This window comes from Enoplosus armatus, chromosome 20, assembly GCF_043641665.1.
Source record: "Enoplosus armatus isolate fEnoArm2 chromosome 20, fEnoArm2.hap1, whole genome shotgun sequence".
Classification (NCBI taxonomy): domain Eukaryota; kingdom Metazoa; phylum Chordata; class Actinopteri; order Centrarchiformes; family Enoplosidae; genus Enoplosus; species Enoplosus armatus.
In genome coordinates, this window is record NC_092199.1 from 14976717 (window position 1) to 15002149 (window position 25433).

Here is a 25433-nt window from a genome sequence, read left to right on the forward strand (position 1 = left end):
AACAATGTGCTATAGGAGGAGGAGGGCATGAGCGCGCAGGGAGCTGGGAGGTCAGTGGTGCTGTGTTGTTGTTGCCTTTAGGGCTTATCTGGGCAGAAGTACAAGACAGTGTGTAAGAACCAGGCGCTGCTCAAACACCAGGTCTAACAAAGAGCGGAGGACAGAATGAAACTCTCTGTATTACTGATGCATGGGCGAAAATAACAGCAAGCATGTGCACGCATTGCACGTCTGAGTGTGAAGAAAACGTGTGCTTGTGTGTGCCAGTTCGACAAGGCTTTGGGGAAAGGGCACTTGTTGGGGCTAAACAATAAAGAAGCGTGCAGAGGCTATTCTGGGCTCGGTCTCGTTAAGACGGAGACGGTGTCTGAGTGTGTTTATGTGAGTGCGTAAGGGTTTGTGTCCTGCGATAATCACCTATTGACTGCCGCCTCTGGCTTATCAATCAACACTGCCTCGCTCAAACGTGGCCTTCTCACAGCATCATCAACACTCTGAGGGGGGAAGCATGATACTGTATTATCCTGTTATGTCTGTTGTTCGTTTGCAGGCCTGGAGCATCACATCACCATTGCCCTCCACCCTGGTGCGGTGTGTTCTCCTGCTTCAATTAGTTATCAATGAATCATTGCTTCCTTTACAGGAGTAATTCAACGATTAAAGTTGGGGGAACTCAGAGGTAGAGTCCTGCTGCCTGTCCCAATGTGGACAGACCCTGACAAAGTATCAGGTTTCGCACTGGGTTTGGGTAATGGTGGGAAGAGTGAAAGTCAATGGTATGGGTATTCTTTAAAGCAGGGCTACCTTGTGATTGACAAGCCGCTACCACAGTGATCTGTGGATAGAGGTGTTCGGTTGTACTGAAAGACACTCTGAGGAGTCGGCTGTTCATTTTTTCCGGTAAGTACATTCACAAGCTAACTTTGTTAGCGGCGACGTCTCACGGCGAAGCCAGGTGCAGTCAGGTTGCTGGTATAGGTGGGCGTGCATAGTGTCTTCGGGTTCTCAGATGCCGAGCTCCACCCTCTGGTCCAAATATGGTCACTTCTAAGTCCAAAAATAAAGATGGCCACAGCCAAAATGCAAAACTCGAGGCTTCAAAATGGCAGTCCACAAATCAATGGGTGACATCACAGTGACTACGTCCACTTTTTTTATACAGTATAAAGCAAAAATATAACTTAAGGTCTTGGGTCAGGTTTGGATCTCAAATTTGGCTGTTGGGTTCTATCAGTTGGGTTCAGTCAGGTTGGGTCCTAAAGGTCTCAGGTTTATGCTACTCACAAGAGACTGATTTTTTAACGATTGGTCAATCGAAGCAGCAGAGGGAGATATTTTGACTTTTAGGCCATAGCATGGGTCAAGCTTTAAAAATGTACATTTCCTATTTCCCATAATGAAATCAGTAGTATATTTTCATTAGATGTTCCCTGCCTGTCAAATCCTGTGTCTGTCAGACTCTGTGCCATGTGCGGTTTTATATTTTTGTAACTGCAGATTTCGTAAGGCAGGCTTTCTATAAATGTCTCCAAGCCCAAGCTGAGACAACATGACATCATCAGGGCTTATGTTCTCATGCCATAGAAGAAAACTCCTCTGGCTCCACAAAAGTCATTATACAATTGTTTTCACAAGCTGTATAGTACTCCCCATGTCCACTAAACAGATCTTTATGTGTAAAATCGGAGTTCCTCTTTAACTTCAGCTGGTCTTGGCATTAAGGAACTGTTGATAACCAGGGAGGGGAAATACATTAACCCTAGCCAGCAGGCAAATAATGACTTGCAAATTCAGACAGCAGCTGGCTGGTATGGCCACCAAACCAGGCGCTTTGGCAGGTGAGTAACAATCATCAGGTCCTTTTCTATTCCAAATATATGTTTGGCTTGACAAAGATACAGTAGTGTCTGCTGGATAGTGAAATAAATGTGTCACTTTAGCCTGAGCATAAAAAAAGTGTACAACAATGGCATCTTTACTCCTACAAACAGAAGAAAAATCATATTTCAGCATTTTAAAGTCAGTATTCTAGGTTTCAGTGCCTGAAGGCCTGAAACTAAAACCCATTTAAGCAGCTCTTCACTTCTATTTGCATATTTTAACAGCTGAATCGAGGTCACAAAAGTAGCATTTGCTGACAATACATTCTAAATGTTAAAGTATGCAGTTATTTAATACTTAGTAGAAGCACCCTTTGCTTCACGGTTTGTGTTTCTCAGTAATTTAGCAAATCTAGATGTAGATTTTTGTGTCCACCATATCTGTTTCTATGCCATGAGCAGTGTGTCCAATACATCACTCTCTCCTTCCAGAGAGGGGGATCCTCCTCTGTCGCCCAGGAGGACATACTGTATTCTTGACACACGAGTGGCCAGCAGCGCTCCCTTTGAATACTAAGACCAACACAGAGGTATGTTGCAACTTGTCATGTCTGCCTTGATGTAGCCAATGACAGACCTGGTACAAAGTCCCCGTGGGCCAGCGCTGGACGTGAGTGTATTAGCCAATCAGATGGCAGACGGTGGGTGGTGATGTGACGGTGACACGTCCTGGGATTTTTGGTTTTGTTGGCAGCCGGTGGGTGAAGCCTGCAAAATGTATCCGTCACTTCCACTGGCAGGGCTGCCATGTTAGCGCGTCAATCAATGCCAGAGGCCAGGACGTGGACGCCAGCCCGGGAACAATGTGTCCGTTAGTACGAGTGTGAAGGTGTGTGTGTGTGCGTGTTTTAAGATGAGCTCCAGCCTTCTATTCCAATACAGACTTAACGTAAGAGGTAACAGACAGAGAGAGTGAGAAAAGAGCGATGTGGCAGAGGGAGTTTATACATCTGCTGATCCAGGTTCAGAGATGTGTAGCACTGCCCGACATGATACCAGCCTTGGCCCTGTTTCCACCTGGCATTGATATGCACCTCATGTCTGGGCTGGACAATCCATGATTTACTGGACTACACTTACACTTCCTTTTGAAATACAGCTACATCTCCAGTATACACAATGGCAATAAATTCTTCACCAAAACAGAGATTATGACGCACGTTGTTTCCTCTTACAGGATTGATGATGTTTAAAACAGAGAGATCTCTATTCATTACTGTAACCCCCCCCCCCCCCCCCCTTTGTTTATCTATCAATACTGATGACAGCCTGTTTTGTGTGCTTTTTGCGGCCTGTGCTATAAAATATATATTACATAAAGTGGATGCTCATTGCATTACAGTAATTGCTGTTAATGTGCCAAGTGGCTCGCTGTCAACCTGAGTGTCCAGCTGCTTTACACTTGAGCCTTGAATACTAGCTAATCACTTCAGCGCTTATGTCAGTGCATTTGGTAACCGTCATTCAAACTGGATTACAAATAACCTGGGGTTGTGCAAGACATTCGTGGTTTCAAAATGTCCACTTGTCCGGCATTGAATACCTCCGAAACCCATTCACATATTTCTGCTAGCCAATGCCATACTTTGCGGTTAATGCTTCAATAGCATGCTCACATGCTAAAAGTTAGCCTTTTATTGTGCTTTTAGTCTTGTTACTTTCAAGTTTAAAGACATGGCACGGGATTGAAGGACTGGTTTTAAAGTCTTAAAACAATACTGACATTCCCCTTTGTACAGCACACTGAGTTATTGGTTGCTGCACTCGTTCCGCCTGTCCACACTGGCTGTGAAATGATCCCTTTTTAGCACTGCTCCTCGTCCAGTGGAATGATTAGAGTCAACAGTGACTGTGCCAATGTGCACAGCGCAGGTATTACCGCCACACAAGAGAACTACATATCACTATGTGTGCACGGCAGGGCTACTCTACTTCACATGCACATGACTCAATGCTGCTGCACTGATACAACTGTGAATCCCCATTCTGTACCTCTTTTGTAATGCCACTGCGCCAATTAGGCAGGTCATATTCCTTGTACAGCACTTGCCGAACTTTGAAAGGGCAAACTGTAGCTTTCTCCCTTTTTCCGCCTTGTTTCTTTCCAACTCAACGACTGCTTAATAATGGAACAGGGGGGGAAAAAAGCACCTTAGTCAGTGCCACAAATGCAGCCTCACATGTAGGCAATGAATTCACAGCATCCAGGAAGTAGAGCACCCATGTATTCAAATGCAGTGAAGTGTGCCTCAAAATAGCTCCACGATAAACATCTCCACCCAGAGTCATGATGAATGCTGCATGCTTCTCTGCAGAACTTGATTATTCTGGTGAAGGGATGAAGGGTGTGGGAGGGGGGTAGGGGGGCAGAAGACAGATAACAGCCACACCAAACTCTTGGGGACCCTCCCTCCACCACCACCACCACTCAACCCAATGACATTTTCCCCGCAGGGCCCGAACCACACCAAATCATCCACACATTAATGCCGCCATTAGTCCCGTGATTAGGATGAGGAATGGTTGGATGCCTAATGAGCGAGTCTGCACGCATGGCTGTGTGCTCTCGGAGTATATGTGGCCTAATGAGCAGCAGTGGACCCCTGCAGTGGCTTTGATTGACAAGAGGGTGAGATTACAGAAGAGGTTCGGGAGTGTCATCAGTGGAGGGAAAGGAGAGACGGAAGGGGGCTGATGTCCCGTCCATGCACCTACATGGGGGTAAACACCTGCATGTATACACACACACACACACACACACACACACACACACACCCTGGGGATCATTGCTCGGTTAGTCTGCCATCTCCACTGAACAATTGAGGAGCTAATGACATAATTAGGGTCTGTATTTAAATGAAAGCATTGCAGGGGGCGGAATCAAGGTGAGAGTGAATGTACAGAGTGGATTTATTTAAACATTAATGTGTGTGCTGGAAATTCAATCTGTGCTGATGAAACTCTAATGGAGACTGATGAAAGGAAAGGGGAGGGGAATGTGGAACTTTCTTTTTTTTTGGGTGGGGGGGAGTGGGTGGGTGGGTGGGGGTTAGGATAATATGTGAAAGAGTGGGGGAGGATTTGTGTTTGCATGGTGACATACAAGTGATAGTCTGATTGTGAGTGTCGCTATGAACTGCAGTCCTTTAATAACAGGCGGTGAGTTGGAAAATTGCATATAAATCTGTCCAAAGCTGGATGGCTGGGGGGGGGGGGGGGGGGGGGGGGGGGGGCATACTAAATGTTGTCCCTGACCTACATTTCCACTTCTGTGCAGGAATTCATTCCACCTGCATGATCACCAATTATAGCAAGTGCCACGACAGAGGAGCGGAAGTCCAATCTATTAAGATATGGTTAAAACTATACTAGCTAATAAGTTCTGCTGCCAAGAGTGATTAATCACAAGAAGCAAGATATTATTTGTTGGTCATTGTGGTAAGTTATCAAATGTCAGTCTTTTCAATCATTCATCATTTCATCATTCAAAAACTGCGACTTTGTCTTTGATTTACTTTTTGCACTTGTGTGTGAGGATGCAAATGTGGGCTCTTTCAGGATGAGTTATGAAAGTCCCACGTCTGAATTGGACATTAATACCGCGACAATTGAGTTCAAACTATCACAGAAAGAAAAGAGACTTTTTACTGCCACCTGCCAGTGTTGGTTTCACCGGCAAGCACAAGATCTGTTTGGCTAATAGACTGAGGCACGTATACTCTTTAATCTGAGAACAAAGTGTACAGGCAGAGATGAGACTTTATAGCACACACTGAGCATCTGACAACAGGATTTCTGTTCATACTGTGTCATAAAGGTGCACTTAAGCCTGGGCTTAAAGTTTTGGGGAAAAGATAAACTGAGTGGAGCCCTTTGGCCTTAAAGAAGAACTAAACTGGTCATACGTCATTAGATTGTGTACATTTGCAACAGTAGTGCAGCAGTACTCCCACTTTTTAACTGAAGGCCGGTATATGTGAATCTTACTTTCAGGTTTATTTTGGCATTTCGGGAAAATATAAATAATATAAGCTGTACAATGGTCACACACTATACACGTACAGCCACTAATAACTATGTGGTTAAGTTCCATCACACCACCAATACTGAAAATGTATCCTTACACTATGTAGAAAGTGGTCTGCTCCGGATTAATATGTGTTCTCGTCCAAAGCCCTGCTGTAGTGTGGCAACTCCTGTCCTTTGATCCACCATCCAAAAGCATTTCAATGGTCCTGGGCTAATGACGACATTAAACTGAATCTAGGATGGCTTTATATGTATTTTCACTATGCCTGTGTCCATTTTGATGATGAAGACAAAGCAGTATTGAAACATCAAGTCTGTAACCCGTCTCTTTTCACTACAATGTGGAACTGATTTTTCCTTCCATACTTCACTGGTCAGTGTCCTTTCAGAGGTGGTGAGTAGCTCAAACTCTGAGAGCTTATCAAAACTTGACCAGATTTGAGTCTTTGAGTCAACATTTGAATTTGTTGTGCAGAGTGGCTCAAGCGTTAAGAAACGAAACATCTGAACCCAATCACCCATCACACACCCAAACATTTCTTTTTAAATCCCTCACAATGGCCTAAAGCAATGATCAGCCTAAAAGTTTCCCACAGTGTCCGCATCTTTAGCATTTTTCGTCCCACATCAAAGAAGTGTATTTGTCTCCAGAGGAGGCCGAAAGTGTGTTATTATGAGAGGACAGGGCTTCCTGGGAGTCTGGTTAGAGAGCTAAAGTAGGTCTGCACTCACTTGGCACTCGGTTGATGGCTCTCAGAGGTCTCAGCACGCGAACCGTCCTCACCGCCGAAAAGCTGACATTCTGCAGGTTGAGGGAGTACTCCAACATCCTGCAACATATGGAGAGGAAGAAGGAGAAGATGTGTAAATACGGCAGAGTTGCCATTACAGCTCACATGGCAGAACTTGCTTGATCATGTGGGAATAAAAACACAGGGAAATGTAAGGGCAATATTATGTAGCCAATTATATATTGCATGTATTACATGCTCTCCCACTCTCACTGGGCAAGTGGTAATTAATCCTCTAATGTACCCAATCACATTTACATTCTTGCCTTTAGAGATGACTGCAATACATGTGTTCTGGCAAACGGTATGCTTTCATTCCGACGCTCATTGGACTGCAACTAACAGACCAGAAAGTTAGAAAAACACCACACACACACTGCAATGCGTGTGTTTGCGGTTGTATGTGGAGCGCAGCACGCACGCCATGTTTGTGTGTCTGACAAACACACGCACACATTCCCATGCACCCTCGCACAATCAACCTTCAAAGGAGCAAGCGGCATATGTGCGTTCCCCCTTTGAGACGTCAGGAGCAGGCTGAATCACTCGCCATCGAGATGGAGGTTTGTGGCGGGCACGGTACATAAAAGAGCGGCATCAGATCAGTTTGCCTTCGTAACCTTGAGTCGGCGCGCGCTCTTTTAACAGCCGCTCCGGCAGCTCTTAGGAGGATCTCTCCGGCTGTGATGGGAGGTTAGAAGGACAGCGCTTAGTGGAGAGAGCGAATGCTTGAAAAAAGGTTTTTCTTGTTTCTTGATCAGTGTTTATCGGCATCTCTCCTCACACTCACTCTCTCCTTGTGTGTGTGTGTGTGTGTGTGTGTGTGTGTGTGTGTGTGGAGCAGATGCTGAGCACATGTGCAGCTTGAAGGGGTGTGCAGATGAAGGAATTCCCTCCTCGCACCGACTCCAAGTCGGTCTGTCTGTACAAATTCGCAACACATGTCGGACAGTGGATGTGTGTGCGAGTGCATGTGTGTGTGTGTGTGTGTGTGTGCACACAAGCCTGTGGGTCACCTTTAGTGCGAGAGACTCCCTTCATGAACGTGTGAATGCGTGTGCTCTCCTTGAGGTGTCCCAGTAAGAGCCTTTTCTGGTTTGTTACACTGAAGCAAGAATACACACTTGCTCACACATACTGTATACACACACACACACACACACACACACACACACACACACACACACACACACACACACACACACACACACACACACACACACACACACACACACAAACTCAGAGCTGACAGATGGCCAGCAGGCTACAGAGAGAAGGTAAATGGGTAAACAGTTAACAGAACAGCACAGAGATGCCCTCCCATCACCAGCGGAGAGGCGTGGGGCTAACAGTATCTGGTAGTCCCTGGGAACAGGTACATCCCATCAGCAGCTGTGTCATGTTCTGTAATGGCCGCCATAGTCAGGTCAAAAACAATCAACTGGCACTTTTATGAAAGAGCAACGAGTGCAAAAAAAAAGCCACTTTGGGAGCACAAATAGAAAAGAACTGACATATAAAACGATTAGTCCCAACAGGAATGTTAAGGTTAATATCATATACCAGGAAATGAAAAACAACATCAAAGGAGGACTCCACCAATATTATACGTCAAAGTCAATTTTATGCCTTCTGTGGTTCTGCAGCAGCTTTGTCAAGTATGGTAAAATTACCTCAAGTAATCTCAGTTTGTGCTTGGAGACCGGGAGGGCCTAACCAAAAGATATCATAGAGTTGCATTATGGGAAGTGAAGGATCCAGGGTGTTAGCAGCTTGACACCTTCTAGAGACTAAAAGTCTGAATATTTGTTGCATCGATTTTTTTAATTTTTTATTCAAACTGTCTCTTGTTGGTCCCTCAACTTCATAAAAGTGCAATGCTGAGTCACTGCAGTGGCCCTTCAAGTTCAGTTAGTTACAGTCACTGTCAGTGTACTGTATCTGGCACTACAGATACAGATACAATCGCTATGGGTACATTAAATAAATATAACGCGTTAATTAGTGATCTTTAAAGGATTTTGTTACATTCATATAGAGCCAGGCTAGCTGTTTACCCCGTGTATCCAGCCTTTATGCTAAGCTAAACTAAGTATGAGTTATTTCGTGGTAAGAAAGCAAATAAGCAAAATGTCAAACTATTGTGTTAACTGCTCCTAACATCCACTACTGCTAACCGCTGCTATGATGTAGACAGGACAAATACATCAGTCACTACTGATTAGTTATGTAAAAAACAAAAAAACAATCCCCTCCAAACAGAAAACGGCTTATATGTCAGATTGAATAATGAAGTGAAAGCAAAATGGCAATTCAGTCTGATGATCAGGCTATAGGAGACAGAGAACGTACAATAAATTCACCATGATTTCAGAGCTGAATAGCAAAGTCCCTATGGGAAATATTCAGGATACCAATGGGAAAACTCATGTTTCAGTGCCATAGACACGCTAAAAATCCCCAGAGCACATATAATACAAATATTAGGGTAATTTTTCGTCAGAGTTACATAAACAAACTTAAAAGCGGATGATGAATGATGTCTGTTGAAAAATAGTCCATGCAAAAACACTTGCTGCCCCTGATGAGAGCCAGATGACATTTGGTGTGCTCAGTGAAAACTGACCCATCTCCCCTCATCTGGAATGGAGAAACAGCCGAGGAGAAATGGAGTGTATCAAACAAACGGTGGAAGCGGCAGGAAGTCGTGCGCTGTTTTCGTCAGAGTCCGTGCCAGTGTTGATGAGGCTGATACAGGGAAGGGCAGCGGGAGGCGGACTACGAAATGAGAAGCAGGAGCCGACGGGGGAGGCCCAACCTTGGAGGGAGTTTGCGTGAGGAGAATTCCCAAACTAAAGCACACCACAGCCGATCTACGCACAGGGACGAAAAAACAGTTTTACATCTTGTCATACACACACACACACACACACTGATATGATACTTGTGCACATCCTGATATGGAGAGATCCTTACAAGGACAAACTCGCAGAAGAATGTAATGAGATTCATGTAAGTCATGTAATAAAAAGCACCCACACACACACACACACACACACACACACACACACACACACACTCCACTGGGCGTGGAGACAGCTTGCCTCTTAGCTCGTCCTCTCTTATCACAGAGGATGAATGTGTGTGTGTTTGTGCCAAAGCAGCCAGGCACATGAATGATGGTATACACACAGCTTTCCAGCTACATCTCCTCCAAAACAAAGGCAACGGTAGCTTGGAACAGGTTGTGCACGCACGCACACACACACGCACACACACACACACACACACACACACACACTTGATATAATGCCACCCAGATAGACCTTTAATAGGAAAAGTACGCAAGGCAGCTCAGGAATGTAGAACAGTGTCCAATGCTTAACCCGTCCTGTCCTCACCTAACCTTTATCTGTCTGCCTTTCTGTCTGTATCTGTCTGTCTGTCTGTCTGTCTGTCTGTCTGTCCATCTCCTGTCCGCCTCAGTCAGTCCACGCGTCTGTCTTCCTGCAGCTACTGCACTGTTACAATGTTAAATAGCCGCCAGCCCTGTATCTGGAATGGGCAACAGATAGATGGACCAAAAGGCTAAATCTGAGGGAAATCAACGGTGAGACGGATACAAAAGGAACCTCACGGGTGTGTATTGTTTCATCATTTCCCTGGCTCGGTTTCCATCTCTATATTTCTATGCAAATCGTGACGGATAGAGTGTCCTCAGATTTCATGCTCGATTTGAGGCTGGGGAGTTTGTTTTAACAGTGAAGAAATGATGTGATAAATAATGTTGGAAATACATTTGCTGGATAACGGATGAGGTGAGCTGGGGCATCCTCGCTGTGCATCAGGCTGACAAATGGCTCGGGCTGCTCTGCAATGTTGTCAATATCATGGCGGCAAAATATGTGTAAAACAGACACGTCCATTGCTGATAATCTAGGCTGATAATTACATAGCTATTTGTTTGTCTAGTTGCCCAGAGTGAGAGGACTGAAGTGAATTTGAAGAGCAGAGATAGGTCCAAGATGTGTTTAGCCTAGCATAGCGTCAAGACTAGAAGCAGGGAGAAGTTGCTAGCCTAGCTTTGGCCTCCTCAGTTCAGGCCACAGCAGGAAGCTTTTTTCAATGGAGGTAGCTCTAATAAACCCACTGTGTGCCAGCTACCAAACACTACAGAGGAGACAGACGCAGCAAGTAGCTGGTGAACATGGGGGGGGGGGTTGGTTGTGGACCAAAACAGAGCAAAATGGAGATTCAACAGGTTGCAACACGGCATCAAATGAATGCCTGTCTGCAATTGCCTGTGTAAACATAAAATAGTTTGGCCATATGAAAGCCAAAATGTGTATGATTTTTTTAGCTTGTTAGCTCGAGTTCTGGCCTCAAGTGGCCAGAAAAATTAGTGATGAATTCAGCTGAAAACTATGTGCGTAGAGAGATGGGTCCAGGATGTGTTTAGCGTAGCTTGAAGCAGAGGAATACACTTTGTTCATGAATGTATTCTAAGGGCCAAAAAATCAATAAAACCACCTATGATAGGTAGGTCAGGGATGCATTTAGCCTAGCGTAGCATAAATTCAGGAAACAGCGAGAAACCGTTAGCATAGCCTTATCAAACATGGTTAAAAAAATCAAAATCCCCACAAAATACACTTTTATCATGAACATGCTCTTTAAAAGAAGCGTATCAAGCTTTTTATTTTCTGTAGGAGTCACATCTTTCACTAAATCACACTGATAATCAGTTGAGAACAATAAAGCTAGTGTTATACACACACACACTTACACATTTATAACCAATTTATTCACAGTTACTAGTATCATCATCTTCAAATTCATAGCTTGTAATCATCATTTTTTTTATGCTGTCTTTTTATCCTCACACTTAAATCCAAAACGTGCCAACCATAGTGAGAAAAACACATTTGTTTGTTTGTACAGATTTCCTCTGTACAAGACTAGATCTCATTTTGAAACGTTTTTTGGGGGGCTATTTGACAATATTAATCATTTGCATACAAAACACTAACACCCTGGAGTGAAATCACTCATCCATGAAATATTGAGTCGTATTCATATAAAACGGAGTAAATGCAGCAGTTGTTTGAGGTTTTTGGGGAATCAAAGCGTCGTCTCGGAGCGGAGTTCATTTTTATCCGATTGATCCACAGTCAAAGAGTTGCTTCACGGCTAGCATTACAGTAGATAATGACTTTGTCATTAGATAATTGGATTATACCTCCTCACCACTGCAGCTGCACATGCATCCATCGTATTCTGTCTTGTCATTTATCACTTATTATGAACTAACCAGTCATCTGTCCTCTCCTCTGATATTCCTTTAGTCACATATTGTTTGCATTCTATTCGCCTCCACATCCCTGACAGGCAAGCTGTCACACTAGATGTTCCTCAGCAAACGGATAGTGAGTGATGGATGGCTCTTTGAGTGTGTGTGTGTGTGTGTGTGTGTGTGTTTAGGAGGTGGCTTTTAGTGTGGTGTATATGTACACAGTATTGTTGAAGTGCCGTGAGTGTACCATGGAAGCAACTCCCACCGACACACATTTAAACAATACGAACAATTCAGGTCACCGCGTGGTCAACGGCTAATGATGAGAGTCTGATCGTATCAAAGCAAGTGCATGTAGTATCATTAGGGAGAAGTGGAGAGAGGAGAAACCACAGAGAACAGACAGATGGAGTGTTTTCATGCTGAATCAGATTGAAACCCTTTCATCAGCAACACTTGCTGCCATCAACCCACTCTGCTGCTTATCTAACCCAAATGTTAACCAACTTAATTCTTCACAGTCATGGTTGATTTGCTGAGCATCTCTCTTTCTCTTGCAACAATCAGATACTGTGAGGGAATCCTCCTTCTTCTTACCCCCAGGCAGAAAAGTCAGAGGTCTGCACTCAGACAGAGCGAAATCTAACTGCTCGGCCCGGTTGTTGCATCCTCTTCCGCTTGCTGTTACAGGTCTGACTTACAACTGGTAAAAACAAAAGACATCAGCAGAAGCAGCACGCATTTAATAATACATAACGGTAATAAAGTTATGTGCTTGCTATCATTCCCTCCAGGAAACTCATTATTTTGTAATTGTAGCAAACTGTGTCGCCAAAAAATGCAGGCAAAATGTGTGACAGTCACTGTGTCTTCGCTGCATATAAAATAGTCCAATTCGAACCAACTGTTCCCAGGTCAAACTAAATCAAACTCAACAAACCCATTTTCTTTGTGAATGCCTGAAGGACTTTCTTATTGCTTAACCCTAACCCTAACCCAACTTTAGTGTTAGTGATACTTCTCACAGCCAGTATATACAGTAATACAGTAGCTGATGGGCTGATGTTAGATTCTGAATCATTATCCCCGGCCGTGTGCAGCCTGACCGGAAAGACTGCACACACTGCTAACGGCTGAGTAAAAAAACAAAACAAAAGAAACATCTGTGTTTGTATTTACAATATCAAACTAAACGATGCTAGAATGGAACTGCGAACTAAAGGTCAGGCAGAATTGGACAGTCCTCTTTGTGGTAAAGATGGAAACACAACATTATTCATCATAAAGTATCAGGACAGGAGTAACTTGATCATTTCATTATAACCTACATTTTTGGTAACAGGACAGACAGAAGCGTAACACAACACAGGTGAGTCGCTTCTGTGGATTGCACTCTAAGCGTTTTCACTTTCTGTGCACGCAGAGGGTTTCCCACCAGTGATTAATGAAAGCAGGATTTAATTTGGGAGCACAGGGTGAGTCAACAGAGGCTGCAGGATGCTCGTCTCTATTACCACATTGTTACTGTGCTTGATAACACAGGTACTGTTCTACATGCAAATGCGTCCTTGTGAAGCTTTAAAACATTCCGCTCAGCCCCTTTCCATCTCAATCTTTCTTCCTCCAGCATCGCCTCCCTCCCTCCCTCCCTCCCTCCCTCCCGATTATCTATGGCCGATCTGCTGACCCTCTTGTAGTGGGGGAGATACTCTAGCTAATGGAGGAGAACCCAGGTGGATAAGGACACCCAGGACAAGAAAATACAGGCGTCCAGTGCTGATGCTGTGCAGTGCAAGCTCACAGAGGGAGGGAGAGAGAGGGAGGGGGGAGAGAAGGAGAGGCTGAGAGGCCTACTGCTGGACTCCTGACAGTGGACAGCTTGCTTAATGGCCATCATTGTTCATGGATGTTGTATCCTTGCCTGTGTCCTCTCTCTCGCTCACTCGTCCACCTCTTCTATTCCTCTCTCCCTAATTTTATGTACCTTTCTACCCACTTCGCTCTCTCTCTCTCTCTCTCTTTCTCTCTCCATCCTTTCCTCTTGACATCTATACCACCCTCGCCTTTCCTCCTCTTCCCTCACACTCTCTCCTCCCTCCGCTGTCCCCTAAACTGGGCTGGAGCCGCTCCAAAGTGTCATCAATAAATCATACGGGGAAGAAAGGCGAGGGCGCTCCGGATTAGGTTCCGCGCTTCTCTCTCACCTCCTTTAGTGTGACTCAATCACAGGTCTGAAATCCAAGAGGATGTGTTGAATATTTAAAGACAGTTAAAAGGTGCTAAGCTTGCATTTTGAAGATCAATGTATCATGGTAAAGGTAATGGAGATACCTTCATATAATTTCCTTGAATGAGTGAGACCATAGTCAAGATGATGGGTGCAACATATAGTCTCCACTTTGTGCCAGCCTGTTCTAATCTTTCAGACCAAACTTCCTATAAACTTGCACTTTATTGTAGAGGACAAGCACATTGCGGGCTGATTGATTTGTAATACCATAATGAGGATGCTTCCTGAAAGTAATGTACTGTACATCCTCCAGTCAATCAGGGTCAAGTGTTCCCCATGGCCATGGTGTAAGTGTGTAAAACATAACAATGCTTGATGCTCATGATTCTCACGTGCTATTACGTTATCAGCTTCGACAGAATTTACTGATATTAAAATGTTAAACAAAGTGGCGGGTACCTTTGTTGCATGCCATCCCCCATCTCTCTCTCTCCATTCATTTCCCATCTATATCGCTCCACTGTCACCGTCCAGTAAAAAGTCAACAATGTGACCCCCCACCCCCCCCCACCCCCAAAATAATCCAAATATTAAATCAAATGCTAAACAGAGTGCCTGTGCTTAGGTGTTCTATTCTATTGTTTATACTGAGGTGTCCACTTGAGAAAATGTACTTTTTTTGTAGCTAGGTTTTGACTCTTTATAGGTAAATTACTATAGGAAACTCACGATAAATGACCGATTTGATGGCTGTTTTTTATAGCCTATGAAATATACAGCAGCAAAATATTATTCATCCAAACTGACCGAATCAAAAACAGAGTATTTTCATCCATAGTGTCTGTCCTCAAACAACATACATATAGAGGGAGTCCAACGAAGCAATCGACCCGGCTGTCTCTTCCTCTCTCTGTCAATCTATCGCCCTTCCTCCTCCTCCCTCCTCAGTCATCCTTTCTGTCTCCAGGAGGAATCCAGCCTCAGAGAGAGTGTTAAGTCCGATCGATGTACTATGGATAGGATACCCTGTCTGCTACAGTAAGTGCCGGTACGCTCCCTCGGCTATCGACTGGGGCTCCACTGCACCAATCAATGAATAAATACATAAATAAATGAAAACACTCTCTTAACATGTCATTCAATCTAGAGCTGCGTCTAAAAATGTGAGTTTGTCGACTTACACTCGGGTACAATCAGTCCGTCTATGTGCAAAAAGGCTTGTTTTTAACAGTTTTACTGAGAACAATAACAAAGTTGCTTTTGGCTAAACATGCATTCACAGACACAGAGCTGACAAAACAGATAAACTGGGCTATCTGCTACAGTAAAGAATAATTCCCCTTAATTTAACTTTTGTCTTTCTTTCGTACCGGTTATGATAACAGTGTAGTCACCAGAGTAATTATAATGATGTCTGACAGACATGTCTTAAACAAGCAAACAGTTTAGCCAGATTAGCTAAGCCGCTTTATTTGGAGGTTAAACCAAAAGTGAGTGCACCTGAAATATCTGCAATAATAACAACTGCGCACAAATATACAGAAAGAATAAGTGATGGTTAAAGCTGGCAGTGGGTCTGTAAACTGTGACGGACATCTACAGCGGACATTTTGGGTAATAACTAATACTCATGTGTGATAATTGTAAAAAACTATATGATCATCAGATCATCTTGTGTTGTTGTTATTCTTCTTTTTGCCGATGCCACCGCACTCCAAGATCTTAAAAATTCACTTGGTGAGTTGATGTTATTACTACTGACAGGCATGATGGCCAAAACTACAACAAGAATAAGTGCAAGAATCTTGGATATCACACAAAACTAAGACAGATAACTTCATGCAATACGACCACACCTGTCTCATAATTCTACGTACAGGTGATGGTCAAAAAAACCTTCGAGAGGAGATCGTCTGCTCATTCTGTGTTCACATCATGCGCGAACGAGACAGGTAAAACAAACAACCTGGAAGTCATATGAAGCCATCGAGCAGCCTGAGTGAATCTTTCTATTCACGCTGGGTGCTGTCATCAGCCTTTTCACACTTCGCACACATGCAGATGAAGAGTGATACATGAGAGTTCACGACTGAGAGCAAACTAAGCATCACAGAGTCAAAGTCCAAATGGAATATCAAGTGTTTTGAAGCCGTTTCCAGTGATGCAATTGCAAAATGACTTGTGTGATGACATTTTGTTTATTTTTGTGTGAAATTAAAATGTCATTTATCAAGCGGGAGTTTTCATCTACCACCAGAAAACTGAGGTAAACTTTCTTTTCAAGTCGGAAACTCCTATCTACTGATTTGTTCTTCACCGTGTGAATGCGGCAGTACATCCGCCCTGCACTCCCTCCCTCTCCTTCTCCACACTCCACCTGTTTCGCCCCACCACCCCTCCATCTTGCCGTCCTGTCTCCCTCCTGACAGTGAGGTGATTAGGAGGGGAGAGCGCAGACCTGCTGAAAAAGCAGCTTAGCTGTAATTATCGTCTCGGAGAGAAACAAACAGTTCATCAGAGCCTTCCTCCGCAGACTTAACAACTGTTGCCAGGATATATCAAATGCTCGACAACCAGCCGTTACCTAGGTTACCATTGTCTCCGTATGGCTGGGCGCTCTCCGTACAGATGAGATTCTTTTTTTTTTTTTAATTTGTTCAGAAATGGCAACATAGACAAACATGAAACATATTAACACACACACACACACGCATGTTCACACCATCACCTCAGATGGAAGCCAACATACACGCAGACTCTATAGAAATAGAGTTAATTTCTTGTGCCATGTTCTCTGTCACGCTGCATATTGTTCATGCTCTGATACACACCCACGCACACACCCAACCTATGCCAACCTTTTTTCATAAATCATTTTGGTGACATTGTTACACAGTTATTAGAGAGCGAAGAGTGACGGCAAATATGTTTGATGGAGAGAAAAGAGGATGATTTGGAAGAACCAGGCTTGATTTCAAACCAAGACAGTTGCATGCAGACTGCCGGACCAAAAAATACTGCCTGAACCTATCTATCATCAAAGCGCTCGGTCCACGGAGAAATGCACACAGCTGGTATTCAGACACTGTGCCTTTAAACGAGCCGTCAGGACTTCTGTAAGGTTGTGATGTCACCGCACTCAGCCACGTCCCCAGCGCTACTCTAGTGGACTCCCAGAATAAAAATATAGAGCTGAAATGAGCATAACATGGGGCCCTTAACAGTTTAAGGTCGATATAACGCTCTGAAAACAAGCAGAAGAGTCAAAGTCTACATGTGAGAGGTAATAAGAGGATTTCCTCACATAGAGTCCATGTCCAGCTACAGCTCTGCATATACTCTGTTTTAGTCTATTTATTTCCAAAAGAGAACATTTGTGCCAGAGTGAGAAAGCAAATACTATACTACAGTACTGCCATGTGTCACTACTTTTAAATATTACATTAGTGTGGTCCCATAATTGCAAGATGCTAAATTAACTTAGTGATGAAACTGATCAAACCAGCTCTCCTTGTGCATCTCATTGCACCACAGAAGAAGAAATACGGTCTGTATTCAGTCATGAGACAGGGGTGGACGGCATGAATTAACAGTGTCAACTTACTGTCAAGTTAGTTAAAACGAAAGCCCAAATAGTCACCAAGCTTATCCAGGATTAAAGCCTCGCCTCTGTCCGCAAGAACTGCCGAGGAATTACTGAAATGACATGAAAGCGCAACAAGCTGTTGCACCGACAAATGCACCTGTGCGGCTGCGGATGAAAGTGTGGACATCAGTGACGTCCCACGGACCATTCAAAAGAGCAACATACAGGACACGAGCAGCAAAACGCAGGGAAAGGATCACACCGACTGGTGAGCCAAGTTTACATTTGACTTCTCATTAGCTTATATCACAGCTTGGTTTTGTATATGGCGAATGAGTAACTGAGAGAGATCCTGCGCTAATAATAGGCCTACGACTCCTCCAATCATCGTGTAACTAAGTCTGCGCGCTGACGAATCATGGTCTCATGCAAACACAGACCTCTGTCTATCCTTAGCTTTAACGGTGGTCAAAGGTGGTTCTGCACATGCATACAGTATTTCTGTCCATATGCCACCACAAACTGTGAATCAATATGTTCAGTATTTACAAGTAGCTGATTCTAACAGTCTAGTTCAACCGCAGGCCTCATGAAACAATATTTTCATCATGTGGTTAGATGTCGATTATTAATGAATCGCTAAAGGAGGATTTTAAGCAAAAATGCCAAAAACTCACTCGCTCCAGCTTCTTAAATCTGAAGAAAAAATATTTCTTAGCTGTCTTAGACTTCTGTGACAGTAAGCTGAATATTTTTGGGAAAGCATTTCAAATATGTCACCTTGGGCTCTGGGAAATTGTGAGCGGCGTTGAGCGCTAAAACAAAACAAAAATATTAGCAGATTAATCGACAACCTAAAGCATTGCTCGTTGCATGCGATGTGGCATTCCCACAGAATGTAGCCGACTACAGTCAGCGCCTTGATTAATTCATGAAATATCCGAATCACTGCATTCAGATATTAAACAATAATAAGAACTTCTAAGAATTTCTAATCTAACATTGCAATACATAAAATGAATGGGTTTGTCTATTGCTGTTTTCTGTTTTATTATGAAATTCCACACATTAATATTCCACCTGTTCCTCATGCATATCCTATCCTGCACCGAGGATGAACGACACAGTTTCGCCCACCTGGACATTATAGTTTCATCTGTATGCGTCGAACTAGAATATCTCTATTCACCATAGCTGTAATGTGCTCCTTCAATAAACATTACACCTGATATCATTGCCTGTTGCTGTAGTTTAAATTTGAAGATCCCTTTTATGGGCCGTCTTATCACTCAGTGGATTAGTGCCTGACTATCAGACATTAAGGTATTTCCCATCTTCTGGTACTCTGTTACTATATCAGTTGTTCTCTGAGCCGAGACGGCCAATGGGGAAGCAGCTTTTACTATCTATGACCCTAGAAGATTTCCACTCAGATGTTTGATGCGGGTAAAGAGAGTAGAGGAGTGAAATGAATGAGGGCTGAGGAGGAAGCTCGCAGCGGCTATGCTTTACAGTTGTGTAGGTGCGGGTGAAATGCATCTCATCTCTGCTGCTGAAGGACACTGCACACACTTTGACACGCACGCACATGCACAGAGGGAAATGTGCCCTGTTCCCACTGATGGACAACAGAAGCTGTGGCAGAAGGATGGCATTAAAAACCAGCAGGGGATGTAGTGTGATGAAAATGTCAGACTGAAACCAGCAGGCTATGTTCTGTAACATGTTTAATCAAATTACAGGGTGTGTGCATTGCTGGGTGTGCAGCTCTGTATGTGTGTCGCTGGGCCCACGGTGTTCATATTCTGCATGCGTCCCTGTGTGTATGTGTGCATATGTTTAAACGTGCCTGTGCGTGCATGTGGGCACAAAAACACGGTGTCTCTGTGTTTGCAAGTATATTGCGCTCCTGGATTTGCGCATACAGCATTTATGTGCACGTGTGTTACGGAAGCTGTTAAGCACAAAATGTATTCCGTCTGCAGGGAACGTTATACAGTGTACAAGTGAAGAAAGGGAACAAGTACGGAGTAAAAAAAAAACACCCTAATTTTGCATTCACTCATCTTAAAATCTGATCTCACTCTCTCCAGCTGTTTGACAGATTCTGAACACTTCAGCTTTTGAACGAGCACTTGCAACCAATTTCTAGTTAAAAAGCTTTTACGGGACATTTAGGGTCAATTTATTTAATGACAAACCCAGCGGAGCGCACAGGGAAGTAGCTGCTTTTAACAGGTTCATGCTTCAAATTCACTGTCGTTTGATCTGATTTGACGGCAGCAAGCAAAGAAAGCAGGTCGAAATCCAGTGACACGAGCTCAAAGCATCTCTTACACTCATGAATCTGTCCCTGCACTCTCGAGTCCTGACTTGCGGACTGATTACTGCTCAAATTTGTTGCATGTGTGTGTGTGTGTGTGTGTGTGTGTGTGTGTGTGTGTGTGTTTGTGTGTGCTGCTCCTTGTGCAAGCCTCCAGTATTTATGCATGGTTACGCCTGGCCACCTGTGTGTTTGTGTGCATGTGTAATTGCATAACTCACCCAGCCACTACTATGAAGAAGTCCAAGCGGTTCCACGTGTCTCCGAGGTAACACTTCTTGCCAAAAATCCCCAGAGCCACCATCTTGATCACCATCTCAATGGCAAAGAACGCAAAGATGAAGTCATCAAAGTCCTGCAGAAAGAGACAAACAGAAAACACGAGTTAGCATTATTATGTACGCAAATATGTGCTGTGCAGTCACTGCTTTACAGTCGTCCTCCTAAAAACCACTAACCTTGATATGAGAAAGAGGCAATCAGGTATATTGATCATGGTTTCCTTTCGAACACAAATACAGTTTTTTGATAACGAAGCCTTAAATCTGCTTTCTCAAGGATTTGACCAAGATGGAGCTCAGTGAGACATTTTACGTGGTGCTTTGAGCTCAATGCTAACGTCAGCATGCTAACATGCTCACCATGACAGTGCTAACATGCTGATGTTAAGCAGGTGTACGTTTACCATGTTCTCTGTCTTATTTGATGCGTGTTAGCATGCTAACACTGGCTAATTAGCATTAAATGCACAGTACAGCTGAGGCTGACGGGAATGTCTTTAGTTTTGCAGGGATTCGATGGAAAAGAGGATCACCAAAGTTACTACAATTCATCCTGAGGACATGAATGTCTGTACCAAATGTCATGGGAATCCATCCAACAGTTATTTTTCATTCACATTCACATTTCATTCAAAACCCCAAATGCCAACCTCATGGTGGCGCTAGAGGAAAAGTCAGGGGATTATAAAAACAATTAGGATACATCGTGTGGGAACCATGAATGTCTGCACAAAATTATTATCACGTGTCCAAATTTACATCTCCATGCATTACATTCTCCATAGCAACTGAACAAACTCCATCCACTGATGAAGGCCACGAGATGTTGCTGAAATCTAAAGGACATTTTCAGAGGGGAGAATCTTTGTCAAACTAATATTTCGAAGGTCAATCGTGAACCTCTGAGCTCGACTTCAAACAAATCTTTATTAATCGCGTATATGTTGTTATTCAATGGCCAACATACAGTATGCGGCCAGAAATTTCAGCCACACCGATGTCTTAGTCAGGCTCTACTATCTGTCATATTTGATGCTTAAAAGTAGCCCACTGAGAACCTTTGACAGTAATGTGATACTTTATTAATTCCTGCAGAGGAATCCTCTTTTCTCTTTGCCCTGCTGTCAGCAGGTCAGGCTCCCTGTGGAGAGGGGAAAGAGAAAAGAAAAGAAAGAAAACAGCCTCCTTGCAGCTGCAGAGGATTTAGTGTCTTGCTCAAGGACACTTCAGCAAGCCAGATGCTTGCCAGCGACATGGGTCCTCCGGCCTAATGATGGTTTGGCACAACATGAGGCCACCTCGTTGCCTTAACTGAGACTCCAGTGACAAATGGCTTCCGATCCAGCGTATACAATGTAATAACCTGGAACAGGCCACTCATTGCACTAATCAGTATTCCTGCCCTCATTACTGTCTGTCTGGCTGTCTGAGTGAGCTTCAGCTCCCCAAATCATTATCAGACCGGGCTGGAGAAGAACACAAGAGCGAGAGATTGAGGATTGGGAGGAATTAAAAGGAACATTACTTATTTTATAATTCTCGAAATATGAAAATCAATACATGAATTTTAAAAGTCAGAAGAGAAGGAATTGGAGATGAGGAGGGAAAAATCCAGCTCAAAGTCAAAAAAGAAAAATTCTGGAAGGAGATCAAGGCACAGGACACCCACTGATAGATGAGTCATCCAAACATGAACAGAGAAATGTATAAATACATCAAATCCTGTTAGCTCAGTCAGAAGCTAGCCTCTCGCTGCTCTAAAGTTCACTGTAAGTAAAATGTAGAGGTTCACACGGGAATATGTGTGTGTGTGTGTGTGTGTGTGTACAACTCAAAGTTCTCATCCGTCCCATCTTTGGAGAGCATTCATGTAGCCTGCCCAGAAAGCCCAAAAGAATTTACAACATATGGGGTTGCGTTGCTATTTCCAGGGCGTACAATCTATCAGCGAAGCAGCTGCCCCAGGGTTAATTACCTAATATTGATCATACATCACTCCAGATGTTTTACACACCACGCATTTACTCCAAAGAGGCAGAGGAGCCTCCAAGCGGATTGTTCAGTGATACACACAAAAAAAAAAAAAAAGAAAAGGGAAAAAAAAAAAACATTGCTCAGTGCTTGATCTAAATTTAAATCTGTATCGTTTTACTGCTGGAACCCGACTCTTCTATGCCAACGTAGATGACAGATAATACGGTGATATCCACTGTCATCATGTAAGCACTGTCAGTATAAATACCATAACATTATTACGAGTACAATAGAAGAACTGTACCACGGTTGAGTCACAGCTTTCTAATTGCTGCACCATTTTAACATAGTTCATATAAACAGAGGTGTCACAGTAAAAGGGAAAATATTTCCAAATTGGTTGGATGTAACTTTCAACTGATTACTTTGAAGGTGCTGAAAGCAAACCCGATTCAACCACATTACATGTTCGTGGAAGACGACATATTTTGCTCTAGGCCACTTTTCCATAACATATTCAGTAGCAATAGCATATTCAGTTTTTCACCTTTTTTAGTGAGATATTCTGCCATTGGACGATTCCACTGCAGTTTTTTAAGACGCGACAAGGGCAGGGAAAATCATTTCACATGGCACATTGACTCTCTACCCCTGATTGATCTTTACCTTTACTTTAGAGCACTGTAGTCCTTGACCTGTGGTCAGTGTGTGTGTGTCAGACATGTGCTACCTCCATGCCACATGGTATTGCCAACTGGTTCTTTTCACTTGCTAGCAATTAGCTTCATTAAGAGGTCAAAATATGCGTTTATGCTAGTGTGCGCGTTTAATTAATTGCTAGTGTTTTGAAGAATGAAATCCCTCACCGGCTGCTCACAAACAAATATGGCTAAATGTGCTCGATGGAACATTCCCTGTGGCAGTGCTACAGGGAATCACCTGGTGGGCGGGAACTTTACCATGCAACCATATAGCTTGTGGTTGTAAAAGAGATATATTTCAGGTAGAGAAACAATAAAAACTCAGGTCTAAATTTTAACTCGCCATTGTTTTTACGTTGGTTTTAACTTCAAACTCTTATTTTAATACTCTAGATTTTTTTTGCATTTTGCTACAGTTTGTAAGATCAAATATTTTTTTTAGAAACCGACATTTTTGTAGCGCATGTTTTTTTTGTATTTTTTGCGAGAGACACACATGTGTCTGTAAAATATGTGTGAATGGTTTCTGTCAGTCTATTTAAAGTCTGGATATGAAAGCCATATTGGACCTTTGCAGGACAGATAACAGGGCACATCAACAGACTGTTGGAAAAACAACCGGAGAGTCTAACTACTGACAGATGTTGCAAACCCAGATGCATGACTGAGAGAACCAGAGAAGAGCAGAGACGTTTACCACCATGCTGAGCATAAAATGACTGCATTGCTTTCTCCTCTGATACGCCATCCTTCTATCTCTCTTCCCTTTTGTTTAATGAAGGAGTCATTCCTCTTGCCTCTGCTGGGGAGTAATTACTCATCTATTTTGCATTAGCTAAAGCCTGCATGCCTGCAGAGCTCGAAATATAAGAAACCCCCTTAAGACTCAGGGTGATGGGGACAATGTCTTCACTGTCACACATGTACACACAACTCCAGACACATATGCACGTACATCTGCACGCTGATTACGAAACACATGCATGAACACATACAGTACATGCATACTCACACACTCACACACACACACACACACACACACACACACACACACACACACACACACACACACACACACACACACACACTCAACATGAGACCAAGCCTTAAGGCACTCTTGATAAATTGACATTAAGTTGATGTCAGCCTTACTGTCCTCTTTGCAAACATGTGCACACACACACACACACACACACACACACACACACACACACACACATGCGAGCACACTGAGTTTCGAATTCATCTGCATCAACAGGAACGTGCTGGCCTGAAGCGTCCCCAGCGGAGCATACTGGTGTCGCAGCACATGGTAATACGGCCCCTGCAATCAGGATATTGATTCCCCCGAAACTTGTATCACACATCAGTGGAGCGTGAAACATGTTGCGCGGTCCTGATGAACATAGATTGGACTGAATATCTAAACATACAGGAACAGCTGTGTAGATACCACATCAATCACAGGCTGAGGTCTCCGAGGTTTCCTGACACTGATGATACCAAGCTGACTATTTACCAAAATGGAAATGTGCGTGTGTATATTGTCACCATGGTTCACTGGACTGTACGTCCATGTGGAGACCAGAGAGGCGTAACACACACACACACACGCCTGCCTCAGAGGGAACAGACACAAGTGACCTGTGCTGAACGGCCCACTGCTCACACAATCCCTCATTTCATCTCACCCTGTGAAGAGACTTAGAGAGGGACAGAATATATATAACATTTTTCTGCAACTTTTGGAGTATCTCCAAAGAATAATCACATTATGAAAACAAAACTAAAAAGTTTAATTATATTATGTGATCCAGCCTAATCCCGCTTTCAGACAAGCCTCGCGAAAATTGGCTTTCAGTCGGCGTGGCAGTCGCAAAAGTGTGAAATGGGCCCACAAATGACGGCAGAGAGCTTGTGGTGTGTCAATCCAATCTAAAACTCTTTGAAACAGCGAGGGATGAATCTGCAAAAATACTGCTGAAGCAAAAAGAAGTTGTGAATCAGATAATGTAAGGGAGGGTTATGCAATATTGTTTGGCAAACTGAAACCCTTTGATGGGTACATCGCGACTCGGAAACAGCTTAAAAGGGACAACTTTTCATTCAGGTTTTGCACGTGTTGCTATTGCTTGCTAGTGTTCATTGCTGCGGCGGTTTTTCACTGCATCTCTCAGAGATCATTTGTCAATGGAAACAGTGTTGGCAATACTGTAAAGTCTTTGTCTTTTGATTGTGTGTAGGTGGCAGGTACTGTAGCACTGTTCATCCGTCTATATTTATTCCAAACAAACCAGTTGCTGCTGCCAGAAATGGAAAAGCCTTCACTTCCTGTGCACCAGACG

The 25433-nt window shown here is 43.5% G+C and overlaps 1 protein-coding gene across 1 annotated transcript in view; it reads right to left on the reverse strand.

Moving 5' to 3' along the window:
- cacna1g (calcium channel, voltage-dependent, T type, alpha 1G subunit) overlaps positions 1–25433 on the reverse strand; it is a 218334-nt gene that overhangs the window by 107267 nt on the left and 85634 nt on the right. Inside the window, exons 3-4 of the mRNA XM_070927129.1 lie at positions 20354–20487; positions 6642–6739 (exon numbers count right to left, since the gene is read on the reverse strand). Coding sequence (XP_070783230.1) covers positions 6642–6739; positions 20354–20487 — 232 coding nt within the window. The remainder of the gene's footprint in view (positions 1–6641; positions 6740–20353; positions 20488–25433) is intronic.